Raw genomic sequence first — 24,239 nt, forward strand, 5'->3', positions numbered from 1 at the left:
GTGCTAAATTAGTTAAATAAAATATGTTTTTAAATATACAATGAAAATCAGATTCTTTAACAGGAAACTTTTGATGACCAAGGTTTCTGAAGAAGAAAGGACAATTTGGACAGGAATTGGCTACTTGTTTATAATGTCCTTGGATTATTGGTTGTATGGAAACAATGGTGATAGACTAAGGTGGTGGACTAGAATGACCTATTACATTAGCAGTTGTAACCTTTCTGTAGGCACTTCATTTGGAACATCATGGGGGAAATAGGGATATAAATGAATATTTACTACATCTGATTATTTCTTCAGGATAAATTCCTAGAAATAGAATTTGGTATCAATGATACGACATATTTATTTTCATTTTCAAATATGAGTTTGGTGGTAACAATTTTTATTGTACATTTTGAGGCTTTTGCATCCAAATTCTGATAACTAGCATACATTTCCTAAGATTTAAGACTTACATATCATGAGAATCATCTCTTTCATAGGAATTGGAATTCTTCATCCGTATAAATAAATAAGCCCAGCATCTTTTAGTTTGTTTCACCAAATATTTTGTTCTATTCAGCTATTCTTATTTTCATTCAATTTTGGCAATCTATATTTCGACATAAACTTTTTTTTTTTTTAAAGATTTTATTTATTTATTTGTCAGAGAGAGAGAGGGAGAGAGAGCGAGCACAGGCAGACAGAATGGCAGGCAGAGGCAGAGGGAGAAACAGGCTCCCTGACGAGCAAGGAGCCCGATGTGGGACTCGATCCCAGGACGTTGGGATCATGACCTGAGCCGAAGGCAGCTGCTTAACCAACTGAGCCACCCAGGCGTCCCTCGACATAAACATTTTAACATATTTGCATTGGGAAATATGTAGTGTTGTTAGATTCCATTTGTCCTCATATTCCCTTTTGCATTTTTTATTTTTGCATATTTGTGTTCTTTCTCTTGATTTCTTAATTACACATTCCAGAAAAATATCTTTCTCCCGATCTTTTTAAATAAATGACTCTGGCCTTATTAATTGTAGTACTTTTCCCTTGATGTGAAATGTAGTCAGTGTAATTTTGTACTAAGTCTTCATTTAAAATAAAATTATTGGGTACTGTACATGTCCTAAAAAAAAAACTTAAAAAAAAATCAGTTTTGCTTAATATTGTAATGTCATAGGGAATGTATAAGTAGGCCAATATAGTTTATTTTATGAAGGTAGAACTATACCTTGGTAATAGTAATAGAAAGAGTAAAAAAAACTAAATCTAATAAAATGTACAGAATTTTTAAAATTGCTAAATATTAGCTATCATGTTCTGATATTCACACAGACTACTTCATAAAATAGTGTCTTTGTCCTTATCAAACAGTTAAAAAATTCTCATTCACATTGTTTTAAGTGTTCATTTTTAAAATATTTTTTCTTTCACTTTTTGTTATAGATTCTCAAGTATGAATTGTACACTACTTTTGACATTTTTGGGGCAGTGAGGTGACAATTCAGACTTTACTGTTTATGTTGAACGTATTTGGTTTCTATCTACTTTTATTTCAAAGAATTTTTCTTCAATCATTTGGCTCTATTTTAATTTTTGTTAACCACTAAGTCACTGTAAGGGCCTGCCCCTCCCGACAGACCCCGCTGACCATGGACTAAAACTAAAACTAAAAAACTGTAAGTTTATTGTTGCTCCTATTATTACCTGTTTATGTAAAGTATAAGTGGGAAATTAGATGAACGGAATTGGGAAAAATGAGCCTACTGTGCACTAATGTCATTTGTACTAAAGAATATTGGAGCGATAAAATGTTAGTCTTACATGCTCAATATAACATAGAACTAGCTGAAAAGTCAAGGATTTGACTAATCTCCAAAGAAAAGAGGGGAATGTAAGGGCGTGCCCCTCCCAGGGGAACTTACTTGTAAACCCGGGATGTAGGGGCGGGGCAGGCCGGATGAAGACATCCAATCAGTGGGGCGCACGTATATCCACTAGGGTGAATTGAAATTCAATTGGCCGCCTGTGTAGGGGCGGGGCTCAACCACCCCCATAAAGGTTGGTCTGCGAGGCTGTCAGGGGTAGAAGAAGGAGAGCTGTAGGAGGAAGAAGAAGGCGGAAGAAGGAAGCAGAAGGAGAGTCGGCGGGAGCAGGAGAAGAGTCGTCGGAGAGAGAAGGAGAGCTGTAAGAGTTGTGAGAGTTCTTGTAAGAGCTGTTAGAGCTGGAAGAGCTCTTGTCAGAGCTGTACGTGGAGTGGAGACAGCTAGCTGTGGGAGGCAGGCGGTTCCGTTAGCTCCCGCGCTCAAGCTGCCCTCAAGCGGCACGCCGGGCCTCAGCCCGCAGCAGAGGCGCCTCCACCACGCGCCCAGACGGCGCCCACCTGCCAGCTGATGCTGAAGTGAGCCCTGCGGCGACGGGGATGCTAGCGCTGCTGGTCGCCGGCTTGGCGCTGGTTGTGGCTGCCGGCGCCCAAGACGGCCCGCCGCCCGGCAGCCCCTTCGTGTGCGCGGAGCTGCCCCCAGAGGCGGCGCGCGCCGGCTGCCCGTTGCCCGCGATGCCCATGCAGGGCTGCGCCCTGAGCCCCAAGGAGGAGCTGCGGGCCGCGGTGCTGCAGAGACCGTCGTGCAGCAGAAGGAGACGCTGGCGCACTGCGAGGGGCTGGCGGGCGGCAAGGAGCAGGGCCCAGCAGCCACAGGCAAGGACACTATGGGCGATCACCTGCGGGACCCTGGCCATGTTGTGGAGCAGCCCCGAGCTGCCAGCGGCCCCGACGCCAGCGATCCTGATTCTGGCGGCCCTGAGCTGCCAGGGATCCTGAGCCACGAGCGGTCCCGACGCCAGTGGTCCCGAGCTGCCAGCGGCCCCAACGCCAGGGGTCCCAGCGGCCCCGACGCCAGCAATCCCGATGCCAGCGGCCCTGAGCCGCCAGCGGTCCCCGCGCCAGTGGCCCCGATGCCAGCGATCCAGATGCCAGCAGTCCCAGCAGCCCCGACGCCAGCGGCCCCGCCCACACACACAGCAGCCCTCGGCAGCGGCGCCATGGGGAACGGCCTAGATGCCAGCAACCACGCCCCGAATGGCCTCGCCACCCCGAGCCACGGAGCGACCTTGTGACCCTGAGCTGCAGCCTCGCCAGAGCTGCTGCATCATTCTGGGGAGCGGCTTCGTCTGGGAAGAGGCCTCCTCAGTGAGCGTCCCTGCAGGAGCAGCATCATCAGGGAAGAGGCTTCCTCCAGAGTGGCCTCTTTTTGGGAGCAGCCTTGTCCGGGGAGAAGCCTCGGCAGAGCAGCCCTGTCCGGGGAGCCGCCCTGTCCCTGGAGCGACCTCATTAGCAGCAGCCTCGTCCTGGGAGTGGCCTCGTCCAGAGCGGCCTCTTCTTGGGAGCGACCCCAACAGAGCAGCGGCCTCATCCAGGGAGTGGCCTCGTCCGGAGTGGCCTCATCTGTGGAGAGGCCTCGTCCAGAGCAGCCACGTTGGGAGCGGACTTGCTGGGGTCATCGTCGTCACCTTTTCGTAAGAGACAGCCCTGACTGGTCAGTTTGATTCTTGGTGCTTGGCGCGAAATAAAGCTTTGCTTGACCTTCGCTTTGTATCAGTCTCGTTCCTTTGATCACGGGCCCTAACAGTCACCTCCCTTTTTATAAACTATCTCACCATATTATCTTCTATATTGCATTTCATAAAAAGTCTTACCTGCTTAACTTATTAAGTCAAACTCAATTGATGCTATTTGAAATTTCTCTCTTCTTTTATGTATTTCCCCTTATCTTTAGCATCTTTCATCTTTACTTAAACTTTTGTAATAGAATTTCTCAAACTGTCCATATTATTCTAGCGTTTGCTTTTATTTATTTTTCTTTGTTTTTATTTTCTCTGGTTTAAGTTCTTAGGTAGCAAAAATACTATTCAAGCCTTTTCATTCCTGGCTGCAGGCTGAGTTGTTAGGATATCATTAGGATAAGAGATTCAAAAGCTCCTCCTAGATTGCAAACTATGAGTAGTTTAGGCATGGAGGGTTGATAGCCTGTAACTTAACAGGAAAATTTCCTCATTATGGGTTTCCTGTGCCTTTGGCTTAAACCTCCCTGGGATAAGTATTATAGATGGTGTTTTGGGGCTTCCTTCTTAGTATATTTGTGAGAGTGCTTACACTTGAGCACAATTTTCATAATTAATACGTTCTGCTTTGTTTCTTTCTCAGAGTTGTTGCTCCCTATCTTCTTCATTCAGCAAACTGCTGATCTGATTTCATGAAGGACTGAATATTAGTCCTTCATTTAGTTTATAGCTCTGATCCTTCTCTTTGAAAACCATACTCCAGAACAATATAAGGCCAAATACCACACATGTCCTTAGCTGATCTTGGACAATTTGATTCATTCCCTCTCAAAGGAGAATTGAGACATGATAAGTACAACTCACCAAAATCTGCGAATATTCTGGTGCTCCCTTATTCCTGCTACTCCTTGTCCCCAGTAGGAAAGGGTGAAAATTATATATTTCACAACAAAGTGGTACTTGAAGTAATTTCTTGGTTTCTAGGTAGACCCTCAGAATGAGGGAAGTAAGGTAAACATGTCCTAACAGGTTTAATTAATGGAGTAGCAGATACAGTACATTTAAAGTTAATGCCATACTTAATTTTAATAACAGCTCTAAAATTAGTGATATGACCAAAGTAAATCTCTTAACTTCTCTGAGTTTGTTCCTTCATTTCATATAGTGGTAATAATATGTATCACACAGGGTTTGTAAGGATTGAATGAGAAAATAAGAAAATAGTGTTAAAACAATTAGCCTAGTGGCTGGCACATAGCAGGTGCTAAAAAACCCGGATGGTGTTCCTGACATAAATGAAGGAATGGTTTAATTCTACAAGGTGAAAGTGCCAGGCTGTGTTTTGAACAGTGGCAAAAGAGAATTACTAAAGTATTTTACAAATGTTATTTCAGTTAAACTGTGTCAATGACCTTTGATTCCTTCTTTTATGAAATTACCCTGTGTTCTTATATTTGAAATAATTAATATATGATATAATTCACTTTGTTATTAAATCAGCTTGTAACAACTTAGTCTTAAGTATTTTGAGGGCTCCTGGGTGGCTCAGTTTGTTAAGTGCCTGACTCTGGATTTTGGCTCAGATCATGGTCTCAGGGTCATGAGATTGAGCACCGCGCTTGCTCTCTGCTGGGTGCCGAGCCTACTTGAGATTCTCTCTCTCTCTCCCTGCCCGCCCCCACACACATTCTCTCTCACTCTCTCTCTCTCAAAAAAGAAGAAAAAAGAAGTACTATTTCATCTTAAAATCTCTAGTATCTACTTTAGAGAGACACAGTGTCATTTAATTTGGTGCTCCATTCACTTTTTTTTTTTAAAGATTTTATTTATTCATTTCAGAGAAATACAGAGACAGAGATGGAGAGAGAGAGCACAAGCAGGGGGAGAGGCAGAGGGAGAGGGAGAAGCAGACTCCCCACTGAGCTGGGAGCCAGACATGGGGCCTGATCCCAGGACCTGAAGATCATGACCTGAGCCAGACAGATGCTTAACCATCTAAGCTACTCAGGCGCCCCTCCATTCACTTTTTTTTTTTTTTTAAGATTTTATTTACTTATTTCACAGAGAGAGATCACAAATAGGCAGAGAGGCAGGCAGAGAGAGAGATAGAGGAGGAAGCAGGTTCTCTGCTGAGCAGAGAGCCCGACGCAGGACTCTATCCCAGGACCCTGAGATCATGACCTGAGCTGAAGGCAGAGGCTTAACCCACTAAGCCACCCAGGTGCCCTCCATTCACTTTTAATAGAAAGTTTACTAAATGTGATTTAAAGTACAGGAATATTTCTCACAGATTAATGAGAGTGAGGGCAAAGGAAGACAGTACACCATGTATTCTTAGCATCTTATTGTTTGCAGCTAGTGAGTTGCAGTAAACTGGAATCCGGATTTGTTTTTGTGTGTGTCTCAACCTATCTATAGAGATGCTATCAGCTAAGAATGCCAGGGGCCCTCACGAGGGCTGATATTACTTGTGGCAGCCTCCATGTATGTTTCCCCCACAGCAGCCAATGTTGTGGCCTCTGTGGTTCTCCTGCTTGCAAGATGCACCTAGCATCAACCATCAAGGATCCTTGAAAAACAAGGTTTATTACTCAAGTCATGGGGGGGAGGGGGGTAAAGGGCATACCCACGGGCCAGCAGCCAAGTGCTAGCAGAGGAAGAGAAAGAGAAACTATGTAGACCTGGGGTTCTGCTTTAATTGGGGTCAGGAGTGGGGCACCTAAGCTTTTCCAGATTCACTCTTTATTGTTGAATTTAAAATGAAAGAGTGAGAATAAGGGAGCAGGAAAGGTAGTGGTCAGTTATTTAGTTACACCGGGATTTATAGAAAGGGAACTCATGGTGGAGGGTGGGGTGGGGGGAAGGCCTGTCTTCTTATCTCTCTGTGTAGCTAGTAACTGTGTCATACAGCCGGCAGTATATTTATTTAAGGTGGATGTCTGACATGATTGCCTTGGCAATCAAAAGCTTAATATCAGGCATTGCCATTACAATCAAAAAAGCTTATTCCTAGACACTTATACTACAAGATTGCTTTATTTAGGAAAAAAAAAAAAAGTAAAGATGACAGTAAATAAAACCGTATAAGTAGCCTAACTATGACCATGTCATTACTGTTGACTATAATACTTTTTACTATGTCTCAAAGTTATGTGTGTCATTAAATCCTTTTAGCACATCATCAGTATATAATGGCTTTACTAAGCATTAGAAATATCACTTGTCACCCTTTTTTCACATTTTAACAATTGTCATATTTATTCCTAAACCTGTATTTTATTGTTAAATATTCAGTTAGGCCAAAGTTGATTTTGCTGTTAAATTCACAAAAGATAATATTAAATCTATTAAATGAATGTCGTTTTCTCTGATTCTCATGAAATAGATCATTTTCTTCTCCTTTGCTAAGAACACAAGCATGCAAAGACAAAATTAATGATTGAAAGTATCAGGTAATAATATATGTTGTATGTAATTTAAACAAAGCATTATTAGTTTTGTCAGACTGTTAATAGACTTTTGTGAAAATATTTAAATTGTAACTTTTCTTATTTACATGGATGTGTTTACAGTTGTTTGCCAGGATTTACTGGAAAAAACTGTGAGAAAGTAATTGACCACGGTAGACTGCTCAGCATCAACTGTCTGAATGAAGGATGGTTTTTCTATATAAGTGGAAGATTCAGAGTAAGTAATTTAATACATGGCAGAGTAATTTAACACTTTAAAATACAATAGCTTCAGGCAGTCTGTATTTCAAATGCTTTTATTAATCTAAACCAGAGAATTATATCTTTATATGTATATTTAAACATGACTTATATAAAGTTTAGTAATAGAGATTTTTAACTTATAAGAATTATGTTGAGAGCATGTTAACAAGAGTTCTAGGTAGTGTGTTTATTATAAAATAAGTATATAGCTAATTGAGTCCTGGCAATATATCTCTGTGTACATAAAACCACAGTTACTAATGCCCTAAGATCTTAAACCAGATAGAGGATAAAATTAGTATGGTAGTTAGGATATACATTATGCTTTTTGTTGATGGATAGCTTTTGAAATGACTTTACAAGTACACAGTGGGTGTGCAACACACAGTAGGGCATATCCTACAACTCATCGTTTCCACTTTCAGGTATACCTATTGGAAGAATTATAAGGTATATACAAGAATTTATGCATATACAAGAATTTTCACAACAAATCTGAAACAAACTAAAGCCTATAGATAGGAGAGTGGATAAATTCACCAAGTCATACCAAGCGATTATAATGAGTGGTTAAAATGAGTGAACAGTAGCTACATTTATTAATACTTTATCAAAACATAATGTTGAATTTTAAAATCTTATTGAAAACTAACAAAGGTAGATAGTCTGATAATGATTAATTTTTTAAACACAAGAAAGTCCTTATTTTCTATGATTGACATATAGCTAAAGTATAAATGAATATATCAGAAATATACACACTGGCTTTACTAGAAGGGCTCTCTATAAAGAGACAGCTGGGGAAAAGATCAGTGAGAGTACAGAAGGAAATTCTAATCAATTTATGATGCTGTATTTCTTAAAACTGTTTTGGCAAATAATGACAGTAGAATTATGGAATTCATTTTATTGTTTTCTCTAATACAAAATATTTTAGTAAAATATTTTTAAAGTAATGAAAAGTCAATTTATGAAATGAATCATGGACAAATTTCTGTGTATATTTCTGGAAACGTATGCTAAAATATAATAATGTTACTGTGCAAGAACAAATAGGATAAGAACACAACGTTTCTTTCACAGCTATAAAATGTTGTTATTATAACATGTCATATATGGTCATTACTTCATTTGCTCTTCACATAAATACCATTCCATTTTATAGAAAATTAAAATGTCTATTGAGTCTTTAATATTTTCGTAAATTCATACATATTGATAAGGATAGATGAAGCTAGATTTAAATGTACTCCAAGCAACTCTAGAACTCAATACTTCTAAGTACCATACATATCGACTTTCAGTATAAAGAATGTACTAGCATCTCTTTTTCCTTTAAGATATATTTACCCTTTCCTTAAGAGGAGATGGTCTAATTAAAATGTCTTTCCTGCTTTGGTTTAAATTTCTTTTATAATAGACTATTCAGTTTTGAGTTTTGGTTTCTGTTTTGTCTTGGGATAGTCTCTGAGAATTTATCTCTGACTTTTGTTTTTAAATTTCTCTTCCTCCACCATGATTTCTCCCTGGAAAATCTCACCTGTTCTAGTGTCTCAACAATTATCTGTTACTGACTCTAAATTCAGTTTTAATTTCTTTTTAAGGAACTTGACTGGAGTTATCATTAAATTGCCAAATATGCTTTTTCTGTAATTCTACTTTAAGTTTAATGACTTCTACTAGATAAAATATTAGCAAGAAGGAAATGCTATTGGCTTTCTCACTGGGTTAAACTTTAGGTGATGATGAGATAATGTGCATTACTAATGTTTTTAACACTGTAATAGTTTTTCAAAAATATGCTTTTCCCTACTGATTAATAATCCTAGTTATGGCTATACTGAAGTTCTGAAATAGTTTATATTTCAGTTGATTTAAATTTTAATGTATATATACAAATATATTGTTCAGATTGTGTAATGGTTATGGATAGTGGGAATTAACATTAATTTTTATTATACTTAAGTTCAATGTGATATGTTAAAGAAAATAAAATATATATTATATTCAAATTAATCTTAGCATATAAATATAAAATGCATTTTTGGAATTTTTAACTGATATTTGTTTTTCTACTCTGATGTTTGGATTATTAACTTTTGAATATATCAACCAATTTCAAAGAGACTATATGATGAACTATAATATTTTAGGAAGAGATTTGAACTATCTCTTCTCTTATGTGGAGAAAACAAATATATTTATATTCAGAGGGAAGATGAACAGAGCAGGCATAAGATAAGCAAAATGATACACTTAAATTCAACTATACCCAGAGTCACAATAAATGTAAATTGATTAACACTTTGGTTAATACACAGAGATTATTAATGGTACATGAAACAAAACTCAAATGTTTAAAAGATACTCATTTTATTTAAAAAAATAGAGACATATTGAAAGTAAAATAATTAGAGAGATATATAAAAAATAGACAAAATAATTACTGGTGTAGTTTTATTAATAAGGCAGATTTCAATATCAGGAACTATCAGAGATGAAGGACTTTATTTCAGAAAAAATAAGTGGGTCAACTAATCATACTGAATTATGCATGTAATAAAAGAGATTCAAAATATTTGAACCAGAAACTGACATATTCCAAAAGCAGAATAAGTTAAAGTACAATTATAGTGGAGATATGAATACTTCCCTTTCAGTAATTGGTAGAATAAGTTGACAGAGAATCAATAAGGATATACAAAATGTGAATGGTACTGTCAATCCACTTACCTGAATGACTACAAAATGGCACACAAAACAGTTGAAGATTATTTATTCTTCTCAACAACATATGTACCTTATTCAAAGGCCTTTTTCATTATGGGGGAGCAGAGGCCATAGCTGGGCCATTTCCCATGTGCCTCCATGGAGACGTCTTTACAGAAGGGGTCTTGACTGAGCCACATTTCTCCACATTGACTTAAAACTTTTCCTCTCCTAGCCCTCTTTCTCTACCTCCCCACCAAATCCATATAAAGAGTCAAGAGCTTTTTTTTAAGGCTCCTTAGCAATGAGAGGATTCCCCCATCTGTGTTTCGTTCACTGGCTCTTGCCTCATGTTGTTCCTTAGGGGAAAAAATGCCTGGTGCCTCTTTGTTCCTGTTGGTGGCACTGTGGCAGTAAGTGAATAAAGGCTTGAATATTACTATTTTCACTTCAGCTCTATGTCCTAATTGAGCACCTTGACCCTTGATTGCTTGCCACAAAATTAAAAACACCCTGTCATAGTGGGGCATATTTGTTATCTCATGCAATATTATATGTATATCAGTCATTTTTAAAGAAAAAAGAAAAAAGTTTCAACAGTAGATTTTTATAAATAATCTTAGATAAAAAATACACATGGAAAATAAGCACAATTTTAACATGTTCAAATCAGTGAAATATCATTTAAGGCAATATGGACATACCATTTTATATTTCTGCACTAAAACACAAAAGTATACATATTTAATGCAACAGTATTTTCACATGTATTCAGGGTCAATAGGACCACCAGTTGGCATTTTAGAGTATATACCTAAAAGTTTTTCATCTGTAATAATTCAATATCTAAAAATACGTGAAGTAAGAAAGCAAAATTATATTAAACATGTGTAGGAAATATTCACTATATTATTGTTTATTTTAGAGTAGAAGCAATCAAATTAAGCAAGAATAGCTTAAATATTATGTGTCCCTATAATAGAATTTGCATACAATTTAGACTATGTTTTTCAGGTGTATTGTGATATTTAGAAAATACTCAGATCAAAATATCTGATGAAAAATGGCTATATTATTCTAACTGTAATTTGAGTTTAGATGTATATATATAAGGTATTTATTTCCTTGTAACAAAATAAAATACGTATTTCCTGTGTTATGGGAATGGTCAACAGGCATGGCAGCACTACTCCCACAGAGATTATCCATTGGGTTCCACCTCCCAGGGTGTTCAGACATCATCAAAGGTTATATATCAAAGGTCCAGGTTTTTCCAGACAGTAAGAAGTACAGGGGATAGAGGGAACCAGTTAGATGCATAAAGTTAATGTAGTTTTTGATTTGCCCATCCCCATAATCACTCAGGGCTTTGCCATTTTTTAATAAATGTAAATGTTCTCTATGTATTTGAATTGGCCTAATGGAAAGAGTGAAGTATCTGAGGACTGTGATCTATGTAGTCTAGGGACAAGTTAATACACACAGGGAAGGGAAGCAAGGAGCCACAGAGAATCATGGGGAAGAATGGCTTAGGGAATCACAGAGAGGCTCTGAGGTGAAATCCAGATGTAACTTAACACCAAGGTTAACCAGAGTTGTGTTGGCCAGTGGAGCCTGGATGATATTTGTATTGTACAGATAGGCATAGTATCGGCTAAAAGGAATAAACCAACAAACCAACAAAATAGAGACAGTGGTGTACTCCTGTTGAGGGAATTAGACTAAAATTATTATCAGAAAAAAAAATGATTTCTTGTGAATATACATTTAATTGAAGTATTATAAAGGATAAAACATATTCCATAATTACTTTAAGATTAGGAAGTTTAAATTAAATGCAACATGATGGACAATATTAGGGGTAAAAAAGTGTAGGTCAGAACCTTATTAATTCTAAGCCATGCTCTTCATCATGAGTTAAATTCGCCTTTTTTCAATTCATTTTCACTATAATTAAAGTGGCAGAAGGATGCTGAACTTTCTCATTGAAATTGTGATGAGGAATTTCTAATCAAGCACTTTCACAATGTCAATATCAATCTCAATATTAATAATATAAATAGCCCCCATGATAAAATAATTGTTACTTCCCAAATGAGAGTCAGATTTCTAATAATCACCAAAAATAAATCATTGAAAAAAAATTAAGAGCTCAAATTCATAGTGAAAAAAGGGGAAGAACTGTTCTTATTGTCATTTTTATGTTTATAAAAATGAATAAATTATAGTTACTAAATTAAAAAATATGATTGATATTATGCACACAAAAAACTAAAAATATAGACACTGCAATTAAATGCTATTTACATTGTCTCATAGCAATGATTCAGGATTTATTTTCCTTTGAGTTTCAATGATTTACTAATAAATTTAATTTCATTTTAATAAATATTATACATAGAACCACAATTTTTGGCCTGTGCCTATCCAAATATTTTATAACTTCCTGATGTTATGACAGAATTGTTGACTGCTGCTTTTTATATCATCAAAGAAAATACCGTGAGAGCTTTATACACAGCTCCTTTGGTTCTCTTCTTTTATAACTGGTTCAGGGATGCAGATATAAGAAAGCAGTTTATGTTTTATCTCATCTTTTTAAGTTTCCTATAAGATTTCACTGGGGAACCAACAAAAACCCAAAATTTTAAAACTCATCTAGTTTAACTTTACCATCTGTTTCATTCCTCTTTTCTATTTCCATCCTCTAGTTAAATCTTTTTTTTTTTCACAATAATTTTCAGCTAGCGTGACTTATGCAAACTCACACTGAACACTGAAAGAAGTAAAGCTCAAATTAGAATTCCATATGAATACAATTTGCATTTGGGGTAGGAGTTAGAGTTTTAAAATTTTAGTTGCAACAACAGAAAATCTAAACAGAATATCTCTCTCTCTCTTTCAATCTTTCTCTCTCTCAAGCTCGCGCGTGCATGCACACGTGTGCACGTACACACACACACACACACACACACACACACACAAACACAGTAATTTGAAGGCTCACATACTTAGACTTTTCAAGGGCTAGATCAGGTAAGCATTTACCCAGAGGCTCAATGTGAAACATATTCCTTCTAGCTCACACTAAAATAGCAACAGTGCCCTCAAAGTTTCTAGAAGAAACCAGGCATACTATGTTCTGCCTCAGGGCCTTTATCTTGAAGATTTTGACCCAAATTCTGGTTTGTGGGGTTCTCCATTCTGTTTAGGTATTTTCTCAAATGTTTACCCTTTCAGTGAGTTCTTTCATAGGCACCCAAATGAAAATGTTAAATACTCATTTCTGACTCACACATGTCATCTCCTTTTTTTAGTTCCTTCTTAACAACCATTGTTATCTAGTTTCCCAGATAACAGTATAGTTCTTCACATTATCTTTTCCATTGTCTATACATGTATATTAGGCTGAATTTAAGTTTTATGTAGGTAGATGTCTTTGTTTCTTTACACAAGACTACCCTTCTTCCAGAAAAGGCAGCAAAATTTCATCAAAGACAAGTCATGGCAAGTGTAGCAGATAGGAACCTCTTTGGAAGGATGCTTCCATGTAGGAAAAGCACAGACTCCATCAACTGAGCAACAGGAAACCTCTCCCTTAGTAGTGGGTAGTCAGTGCTTCCTTGACATGGAATTTGGGAGAGGTATATCTGGTGAAGATGGAAAGAATTACATGATACATAAAAGACCCCTCGGTGTTGCTTTTTTTTTCAATGTAAAAGTTGTAAAGTTCAACTTATCAAAGAAAGGGACATTGGAAACTAAATATGTTATGGACACTCAAAATATTAGTTTGTACACATATACAAAATAAAAAATCTAATATTTACACTATGATCTGCTGCAAAAGCCTAAGTTGAACAGAAAAGTTGAAACTATTTCCTACTGACCCATAAGTATTCTAAGCTACTAAAAGTACCTTGTAATTGTACCCTCAATGAGAAAAATATGGCAATTTGTTCATTCTTTAACAATCCTCAGAGACATTTCTTGAGATTTGGAGAATGGATGGATAGTGCCATAGTGGTGAGATCTAGAGACATCTCTGGAAAAGAATAGGTAAGGTCAGATACAACAGATCCCTGGAGCAACCAAGTGTAATTTTTGCCCCCCCCCCCGGTGGGGTACTTGTCAGTGTCTAGGGACATTTGCGATTGTCACAAATAGAGATTGAATCTGCTAATAACAGCTGCTAAGCATCCTGCAATGCACATGACAGCCCCTACAACAAAGAAATATCAGGTCCAAATATCTGTACTGCTGTGGTTGAGAAAACTAACTTAGGAAGGTTAGGCCGTATAAGTTGGAGAATAGTAAAACCTGTGCCCAGAAAGAAAAACAGTCTTCATGAAAGTTAAGAACCCCAGACTTAAAGAAGAGAAACTTTTATCTCGAACTAGCAGACCCCTAGCATAAGATAGCATTCTAAACTGAGACTTTTTCTAGTTTATGTGGACCCTGCAACTGAGTTAGGTACGTAGAGTTGGTTAAGTCAAATTGCTTTCTTATTCTTTTTCTTCCTTTGTTGGGAACAGATTAGTTACTTTAAGTTCAGAAAGAGGTACACATGCTGGTTGGTCACAAACTCTGCTTCTCAATCCTTCCCTCTGAAATACTTACTGACTTAGAATAAATTTGTTTGAATTTTTTAAAATATTTTATTTATTTATTTGAGAGAGAGAGAGAGAGAGAATGACCTGGGGGTGGGGAGGCAGAAGGAGACAGAGAGGCAGACTCCCTGCTGAGCAAGAGGCTTGATCGGAGATTAGATCCCAGGACCCTGAGATCATGACCTGAGCCAAAGGCAGATACTTAACTGACTAAGCCACCCAGACGCCCCAAATTTGTTTGAATTTTTCTTCTTATTTATATTATTGAACATTTAGTTGAAAAAATTTGGAGGTTAAGTAGCTTGAAATATGTGATGAGAATGAGTTCTCTCTACTTTGTTTTTAAGGAGAGGGGGAAGCAGGAGCAGGACTCCAGATTTATTAAACATAAAATGGCTAAATTAAAGAGTCATTGAAATGCTTGAAGGAGCTTTAGGAAGGCTATATAATCAGGATCGACTTCAATAATCTTCTGACCCATGTCTTATACCTCAGAAATTGTTACTCGTTTTCTCTTCTCTCTTTTTCATAGACAAATTTCTCAATGGCTTTCTCTGTCTACTTCATTAAGTGGATAATTTATCCTGCTTCTGTTCAGACTTTTAGTAGGGAAGTTTGACTGTTGCCTAAAATAATGCTTGAAAGAGAATAATGTCCTCACAGTAGCTTTAAACTTTTAAATCTTTTTCCTGTGCATATGTTACTTCTTTATTTTAGTTCTTCAATATATTTTAATCATTTGAATCACAAGCATATTTTAAATAAGCAAGCACAAACAACATGTTTTGACTTGGAATAAATTTTTTCAAAGAACTCAAGAAAAAAAAATTTCCTAGGGTTAATGTTTAACCAGTTGTTAAATGATTTTATTGTCCTACATTGTTAGTCACAAAAAGTGGTAGAACTTTGGTTCTACCAAAAGTTGGACTCACATAGTATTTATTATCTGAGTCCTCTGACACTGCCTCCCTAGACAGTAAGCAATAATAAAGCAACAGGTATTCCTATCTTTGAAGAATTAATAGAAATTAAAGTTACCACACAGCTTCTATTATATGTCAAGAACTTTGTGTACAGAAAATATACCAGTGTCTTAATGGTAGTTCTGGGACAAAAATAGAAGTACTCAGAGATTAGACTTTACATCAATGTCATTTCTAGATACAAAGTAGATATGTAAGTTAACTGATTTATAATAAGTAATAATTTTGTAATTTCACATATTTTATATGTGTTTATAATAATTATCAGTAACTATATAATAGCTAATGAATAAACATAAATGATGAATATATTCAAAAACTTCTCTCATATTTAAAAAATTGATTTTATTTGATTTTATACTATTATCAATTTATAAAAGCAAGAATAGAGGGAGTTTTAAACATATATTTTATTGTTTCTTTTGCCCACTTTTAGCAGAAATTTTATATCAGGTGATAAAGTAAATTAAAACAGTTTAAGGATAAGAAGTCACAGCTTAATCTAAACTAGTGCAATCCTGTGAATAGTTGAAATGTTTATATTTAAAGGAAACAAGTATGAACAGTTTATATAGCTTAGAAAATCTACAGGTGCCAATAGGTCTTCATTGATAATGAAATAGAAAAATGAATAGAAAAAAAATCATGAAGATTTTACAATTTAAAAATTTGCCTCCTGTAATGAAGGAAAAATCATTGGTGAATTTATTTCTTAAAAGTGTGGTTATTTGGGGCACCTGGGTGTCTCAGTCGTTAAGTGTCTGCCTTCTGCTCAGGTCATGATCCCAGAGTCCCGGGATTGAGCCCCACATCAGGCTCCCTGCTTGGTGGGAAGCCTGTTTCTCCCTCTCCCACTCCCCCTGCTTCTGTTCCCTCTCTCGCTGTGTCTCTCTCTGTCAAAATAAATAAATAAATAAATAAATAAATAAATAAATACCTTTAAAAAAAGGTTATTTATGTGAATCTCGTTCATATTACATTTAGAATCACTAAGAAGGAACTTTCTTCCCAAAGTGCTTGTTGGCAGGAGTTAGAGCCATAACATCTGTAGATATGCTAAGGTTAGATACCTAAAAAGAGGTATCAAAAGTAGATGTGAAATAAACTGAAGGCATAGCTTTCATGAACATTTTCTGGGGAACCCAGAGTATGGTTGAATGAATAAAGGTACCCCAGATATGCCATGTTCTACTACCAAGAGCCTGTCAATATTATCTTACATGGAGAAAGAGACTCTGAAGATGTGATCAAGACAAGGATTTGATATAATTTTATCCTGGATCACAAAGATTCTTATCAGAGGCCTGTAGAAGGAGTCTGAAACCAAGAAAGTGATGTGAGGATGGGAACAGAGACTGAAATGTTTCTCTTTGAAAGTATAGGAATTGCCCATGAACTGAGGAATATAGGCAACCACCAGAAGGTGAAAAATGCTAAGAAATTGATTCTCCCCTGAGAGCCTGCAGAAGCTGCTAGCCCTCTTGAAACTTTGACTCCATCCAAGTAGTACTGATTTTGGACTTGCAACCTTCAGAAATATAAGAGACAAATGTTTTAAACTGCTAGGGTTATAGTAATTTATTATACCAGCGATGGGAAAGAAAATGTAAAGATTTCAACAAAACATTTTTAACACCAAAATTTGCTAGCTGAAAATGAGTAGAGAAGCTCCTTAACAGAATATGTAAGTTTGAATATAAGGATGGTAATAGGTCCTCTCAAAAAGATATACATGAAACACAAAAATAAGTCACCCTAGATTTATTCTTAGAGGCCATTTCTAGTTTTAGGACTGTAACTAATTGGCATAGATGGATCAGTGCAGGTCAGGAAAAAAAAAAAAAAAGAGCAAGATGACTGGTTGGCCCTGTATATTGGAAAAGTGGACTCATCATTCATTGGTTAAAATTCTGTGTTTACTTTGAAATGGTGGGCATGCCCGTGGGTCCATTTGTCACCTACTTAGGGAAACAGCAGGCATGCTCATAAAGTGAGATCTTGTCTTTTAACATTTTGCTCTAACATTACTCACTCAGACAAGAATAGCCCCTGCTAATGTATCCTGCATGTGTACGTGACTTACTAATTTATCATCCACACCAGGATACATTGGAGAATTAAATGGGGTTCTATCAATTACTTGTCTAGTATAACAGGCATTGAACCAAGGCTGGTTTATACATGGAACACTGTTTAACTGGTATTCTTCCCCAATATGGACAGCTAATTTTTATAAATTGTAATCTATATGATCCTGATATTATCATTAACAAATTGTGAAGTAATGTTTCACCTAGCACTCTAAGAAACCAATGAAAGCATTAATTAAAAATGAGGTGATCAACACTACAAAGCATCATATATAATTTACTATACAGCCAACATCTTGATAATAGATGTAATCACAGGTAATCACAGAGGCCCATGGGTTAACTAACTTTTATTCTTCCACAATAAGTTTTGGTGAAAGCCTTAGTCAGGGGTTTCTATGGAAAATGTCTCTACCCTTCTTTTTCATCTCAGGTTTTGTAGCCTTCTTATTTGTGCCATGTCACTAGTTGTTCTCAATGAAATAATATTTATTGAAAAACTACTTTGTAGAAACTCTCTACCTAAGCATATACTGCTGAACAAGACAGTTCATGGTCCTATCTCATGCTTTAGAGTAGTCATTGAAAGTTTAGGTTTGATGATTGTATCCACCTATTGTAAGGAAGGATTAGGGGTGCTTGGGTGGCTCAGATGGTCAAGCATCTGCCTTAGGCTCAGGTCATAATCTCCAGGTCCTGGAATCAAACTCCATGTCCAGCTCCCAGCTCAGTGGGGAGTCTGCTTCTCCCTCTCCCTCTGCCTTTTCCTCTGCTTGTGCTCTCTCTGTCTCCCAAATGAATAAATAATACCTTCTAAAAATATAAGGAAGGATTAAAAAGGAATAAAATATTGCCATTTGCAAAGATGTGGATAGATCTAGAGATCATTATGCTAAGTGAAATAAGTTAGTCAGAGACAAATACCATATGATTTCACTCAGATGTGAAAAGTTAAGAAATAAAACAAATGAACATAGGGGGCAAAAAAGAGAGGCAAATGAAGAAACAGACCTTAACTATGGAGGAAAAAACCTGAGGGTTACTGGAGGGGAGGTGGGCATGAGAATGGGTTAAATAGGTGATGGGGTATTAAGGAAGACATTTGTGCTGAGCACTGGGTGTTGTATGTAAGTGATGAATCACTAAATTCTACACTCAAAACTAATATTACTTGTATGTTAACTAACTGGAATTTAAAGAAAAAATTGGAGAAAGAAAAAAGGAAGGATTATTTCCTCAAACTGAAAGCAAGAGACACAAACAGGCCCATAAGCATACTTAAGTATACTTAAATATATGCTTAATGTTAAATATATTTTCTACCTCCTTCACTAGCTCTTCATAATCTTTCCTTACCTGAATCTAAAATTGGACAGAAAAGTTCAGGAAATGAGAATTGCATGCAGATGAATGGTCACAAGAGGAATCTTGTAGGTCCTAAGAGAATAAGAGTGGCAGTATTTTTCTTGGTTGTTGCCATTGTATTTTGAATAGGTTTACTGTTAGCAAATCTGGGTCAATCCCTAATTATTCTTACATCTGTTATGAGAATACAGAAAGGCATTTGCTTCACCAATTCTTAGCCACTTACCAATTTTTCTCAGCCTGGTAGTCACCTGAAGTCCTAATTCTTTATCTTTCTAGACACCCTTCACAAAGTTAGTATGTTTTTGCAAGCAATCTTTCCTAATTTACAAAAATTCCTTCTGACAATATGCTGATGACTAGAACTCTTTACAATGAGGTGCAAAGTTTGATTACATAATTGTAACAAAGAGGCTTAATATGGACTGTCACCTAGTTAAATTTTTTTGCAAAGAAAATTAAAATTACTCTTCTCATTTGAACAGTGAATATAAAAATCAGGATACATAAGTTAAATTTCAGTTTTAAAAACTAGGTGCCTCTCTTACACTTACTCTGCAAAGTTCTAATTTGACAACCACTTCTTTTTAATTCTATTCTATCTCTTTAGTAATGATTTTGAGAACTCAGTGGTGTTATCTAAGGTGATTGAGCTGAACTTTTAAAATGAACCAAATTGACCCATAGAAGCACATTGTCCCTAATCTCCTCATTAAAACTACTGATTAAAAAGGTAACTATAAGAAAGACCTGAAGGAATTATAAAATTATCTAGAATCACCCCCAAAAGAAGATGTCACAGTGAATTTTAATATTTTTAATATGGTCCAGTTTTATCTCTTTTATGAGGAACAAGGGTTAAAGTCTTCTACCCACATATACCCATTTGTGAAAATATACTCAGTGGCTCAATTGGGAAAACATTTAAGATTTAAGTTGCTAGATATAAAAAGTAAAATCAGTGAGGTAAAAATTGATTATAAAAATAATACAAGACACAAAAAGATGGAAGAGCATTCCACGCTCATGGATCAGAAGAATAAACATTGTTAAAATGTCTATACTGCCTAGAGCCATCTATACTTTCAGTGCCATCCCAATCAAGATTCCACTGGCATTTTTCAAAAAGCTGGAACAAACAATCCTAAAATTTGTATGGAACCAGAAGAGACCCCGAAATGCTAAGGAAATATTGAAAAAGAAAAACAAAACTGGGGGCATCATATTGCCTGATTTCAAGATTTACTACAAAGCTGTGATCACCAAGGCAGCATGGTACTGGCACAAAAACAGACACATAAACCAGTGGAACAGAATAGAGAGTCTAGATATGGACCCTCAACTCTATGGTCAAATAATCTTTGACAAAGTAGGAAAAAATATACAGTGGAAAAAACATAGTCTCTTCAATAAATGGTGCTGGGAAAATTGTACAGCTATGTATAGAAAAATGAAACTTGACTATTCTCTTACACCATACACAAAGAAAAACTCAAAATGGATCAAAGACCTCAACGTGAGGCAGGAATCTATCAAAATCCTAGAGGAGAACATAGGCAGTAACCTCTTTGACATTCGCCACAGCAACTTCTTTCAAGACACATCTCCAAAGGCAAGGGAAACAAGAGCGAAAATGACCTTTGGGGACTGCATCAAGATCAAAAGCTTCTGCACAACAAAGGAAACAGTCAACAAAACAAAGAGGCAAACCACGGAATGGGAGAAAATATTCACAAATGACACTACAGACAAAGGGCTGATATCCAAGATCTATAAAGAACTCCTCAAGCTCAAAATAAACAAAACAGATAATCACGTCAAAAAATGGGCAGAAGACATGAACAGACACTTCCCCGAAGAAGACATACAAATGGCTAACAGACACATGAAAAAATGTTCATCATCATTAGCCATCAGGGAGATTCAAATCAAAACCACATTGAGATACTACCTTACACCATTTAGAATGGCCAATATTAACAAGAATGTAAACAACATGAGTTGGAGAGGATGTGGAGAAAGGGGAACCCTCTTACACTGTTGGTGGCAATGCAAATTGGTGCAGCCACTTTGGAAAACAGTGAGGAGATTCCTTAAGAAATTAAATACAGAGCTACCCTATGACCCTGCAATTGCACTACTGGGTATTTACCCTAAAGATACAGATGTAGTGAAAAGAAGGACCATCTGTACCTCAATGTTCATAGCAGCAATGGCCATAGTCACCAAACTGTGGAAAGAACCAAGATGCCCTTCAATGGATGAATGGATAAAGATATGGTCCATATATACTACGGAGTATTATGCCTCCATCAGAAAGGATGAATACCCAACTTTTGTATCAACATGGACGGGACTGGAAGAGTTTCTGTTGATTGAAATAAGCCAAGCAGAGAGAGTCAATTATCATATGGTTTCACTTATTTGTGGAGCATAAAGAATAATACAGAGGACATGGGGAAATGGAGAAGGGAAGTGAGTTGGGGGATATTGGAGAGGGAGACAAACCATAAGAGACTGTGGACTCTGAGAGAGAAACTGAGGGTTTTGGGGGGGTGGCAGTGGGAGGTTGGGTGACCCCGATGGTGGGTATTATGGAGGGCAGGTCTTGCATGGAACACTGGGTGTGGTGCATAAACAATGAACTCTGGAACACTGAAAAGAAATATTAAAAAAATAAAAATTAAAATAAAAAAGATATCCATACATACAATGTGGTATTATGCCTCCATCAGAAAGGATGAATACCCAACTTTTATATCAACATGGTTGGGTTGGAAGAGATTATGCTGAGTGAAATAAGTCAAGCAGAGAGAGTCAATTATCACATGATTTCACTTACTTGTGGGACATAAGGAATAACACAGAATACATTGGGAGATGGAGAGGAGAAGTGAGTGGGGGGAAATTGGGGGGGGTGATGAACCATGAAAGACTGTGGACTCTGAGAAACAAACTGAGGGTTTTGGAGTGGAGGTGGGTTGGGGGTTGGGTGAGCATGGTGGTGGGTATTAAGGAGGGCACATATTGCATGGAGCACTGGTTGTGGTGCATAAATAACGAATTTTGGAGCACTGAAAAAAATTAAATTAAATTAAAAAAATAATACAGGAAAAACTAAGATACACATACACACATATTTACAGATGGAGAAGATATTTACACAGGTATTTAATTTAAATATTTAGTTAAATAGCAAAATGTTAACTACAATTGAGTTCCATTAATGTAACAACAAAATGTTATAAAACTTGACTTGTATTAAAACAAATAAATGAGTACATATTAAATTATTTTTTCCATTACTTATGCAAGTTAAAAAAAATATTTAGTCACACAGTCTGTTAAGAATGTATCCTTCCTGGTATGGCAACCTTATCAAATATGTCTGATTACACCCCAAAAAACAACATCAGCTGGAAAATTAAAAAATCTGTGGAAACAAAATTTATACATTTTTAAAGGAGTTGAGAATTTTTTCTTTCTCCAAAAAAGATGAAATTTAACTATAGCCAAAAATCTCTAGAATGAATACAAGTTAATTGAAAAATAAAACTGAAGCTGTTTAATTAATTAAACAATTGTTTTATTTAATGTTATACTGCTATTATAAGAAATTTCACTGGGATTTAGCTGGGATGAAAATTTTATTAGGGAGTTTGATTTTCCAGTCATTTGTTTGATAACAGGCTAAGACAAATGAATGTTACCTAGTCTGTGAAAGAAAGTTGAAGATAACAAATTAAAAAAGGGAATTTTAACATTACTGTAAATGATAAAGATAACCATTTCTTCTCTCTCTCTCAGACTGTCAAATACATTCCTGAAATTGAATATAATTTGGCGTTCAAGGCCAAAAAAAATGTGTGAGAGACTATCACTATGGTTTAGTGTCTTAGTTAAATTCTTTTTAGCCTGATAGCCAGAAGTTGACTTAGGAGCAAAGATAATCAGATTATTTTCATAGTTCTTTGGAACTGATTGACATAAAAGAATTATTTCACTCTTTGAAGATTTTTCATGCACTTTCTAATTTTCTTCACTTAGTTTAAAGCAATGATAGGAGTTTAATAATAGACGGTGTGTTTGAGAGGTTTAAAAACAAAAGTCCTTCAGAGGGAATAAATATGTTAGGAAACAGGATAGTCTTGGAGAATATTACAGTTTATCCATACTGACATAGAAGACTGATGTAAAATAATTTTACAAAATCTTATGCTTAAGAATGGGAAGAGAGGGAGAAGTTGGAAGATGGCAGTGGAATAGAAGAACCCCAGGCTCAACCCATCCCATGAATGCAACTCGGTAACTGTCAAACGATCCTGAATACCTCAGGAATTGCCCTGAAACCTGACAGAGCAAACTCCCCAAATAAGTTAGAAAAGAGGTTACATCAGTGAGGACTGGAAGTCTGGAGACAGGGTTAGGGAGAAAAACTGATCTTGACCCTTTCAGTGGGAAGGGAGCCACAGTCATGGAGAAGGGCGAGAGACAGACTAATTCACATGGGAACTCATGAGGAAAAGGAATCCTCATAGTAGTTGGCTTGGAAATCAAAAGGGTCCAAATTTTGTGACTTCTGGCAATCAGCAGGACTTAAAGCCTAGAGTTTTAAAGGTCAGGGGGCTTAGCTGGGATAGATCCTGAAAGGCATTGTGCTGCACTTGAAGAAAAGGTAGGGAAAACAGCAGGAACATACAGTGTGGAAATAATGATCTGAAGAGTGCCACTAGGCATGACCCACACCATGGGGAGGTTATTTGCTCACCCTCAAGCACATCCCAGAGAGGCATAGTGCACAGAGAGATCTCTCTAGGAACAAAGGAACTGGCCTGTAACATTTCATTCCCCTGCCCCTCAGCAGAAGCAAAGGGTCAGGTGTTTGAACAACACCGTGCCTACACTCTACCTTACTTGGTTACACCCAATCCTCCCCACTCCTACTCCCCATGCACTCCCACCGCCACCCCCACTCAGTGATCTGGTGGACCGCCCTTCCCAGTCTTGCTTGTCTTGGTCCCAGCACCGCAGTCCTCCTCTCCCAGAAGACTGATCCAAATCCTTACTCACATCATGAGTGTCTCTTGACATGGAAGTTGTGTGTAGCTGTGGTTCCAGCTGCAGTGGTGACTGGTCTCATTTCACAGACCAGAGAACACCTAGGTAAAATGCACCACATTCAGGTCAGGGACTAAATGCTTCCCACAACAGACAAAAAAGAGA

General features: G+C 36.9%; 1 protein-coding gene across 1 annotated transcript in view; it reads left to right on the top strand.

Moving 5' to 3' along the window:
- Window positions 1-24,239, top strand: part of LOC111152227 (eyes shut homolog (Drosophila)) — a 1,631,332-nt gene that overhangs the window by 97,672 nt on the left and 1,509,421 nt on the right. Inside the window, 1 exon segment of the mRNA XM_022510634.1 lies at window positions 7,119-7,233. Coding sequence (XP_022366342.1) covers window positions 7,119-7,233 — 115 coding nt within the window.

The sequence above is a fragment of the Enhydra lutris genome, unplaced genomic scaffold (assembly GCF_002288905.1).
Source record: "Enhydra lutris kenyoni isolate GAN:26980312 unplaced genomic scaffold, ASM228890v2 scaffoldscaffold28, whole genome shotgun sequence".
Taxonomy (NCBI): domain Eukaryota; kingdom Metazoa; phylum Chordata; class Mammalia; order Carnivora; family Mustelidae; genus Enhydra; species Enhydra lutris.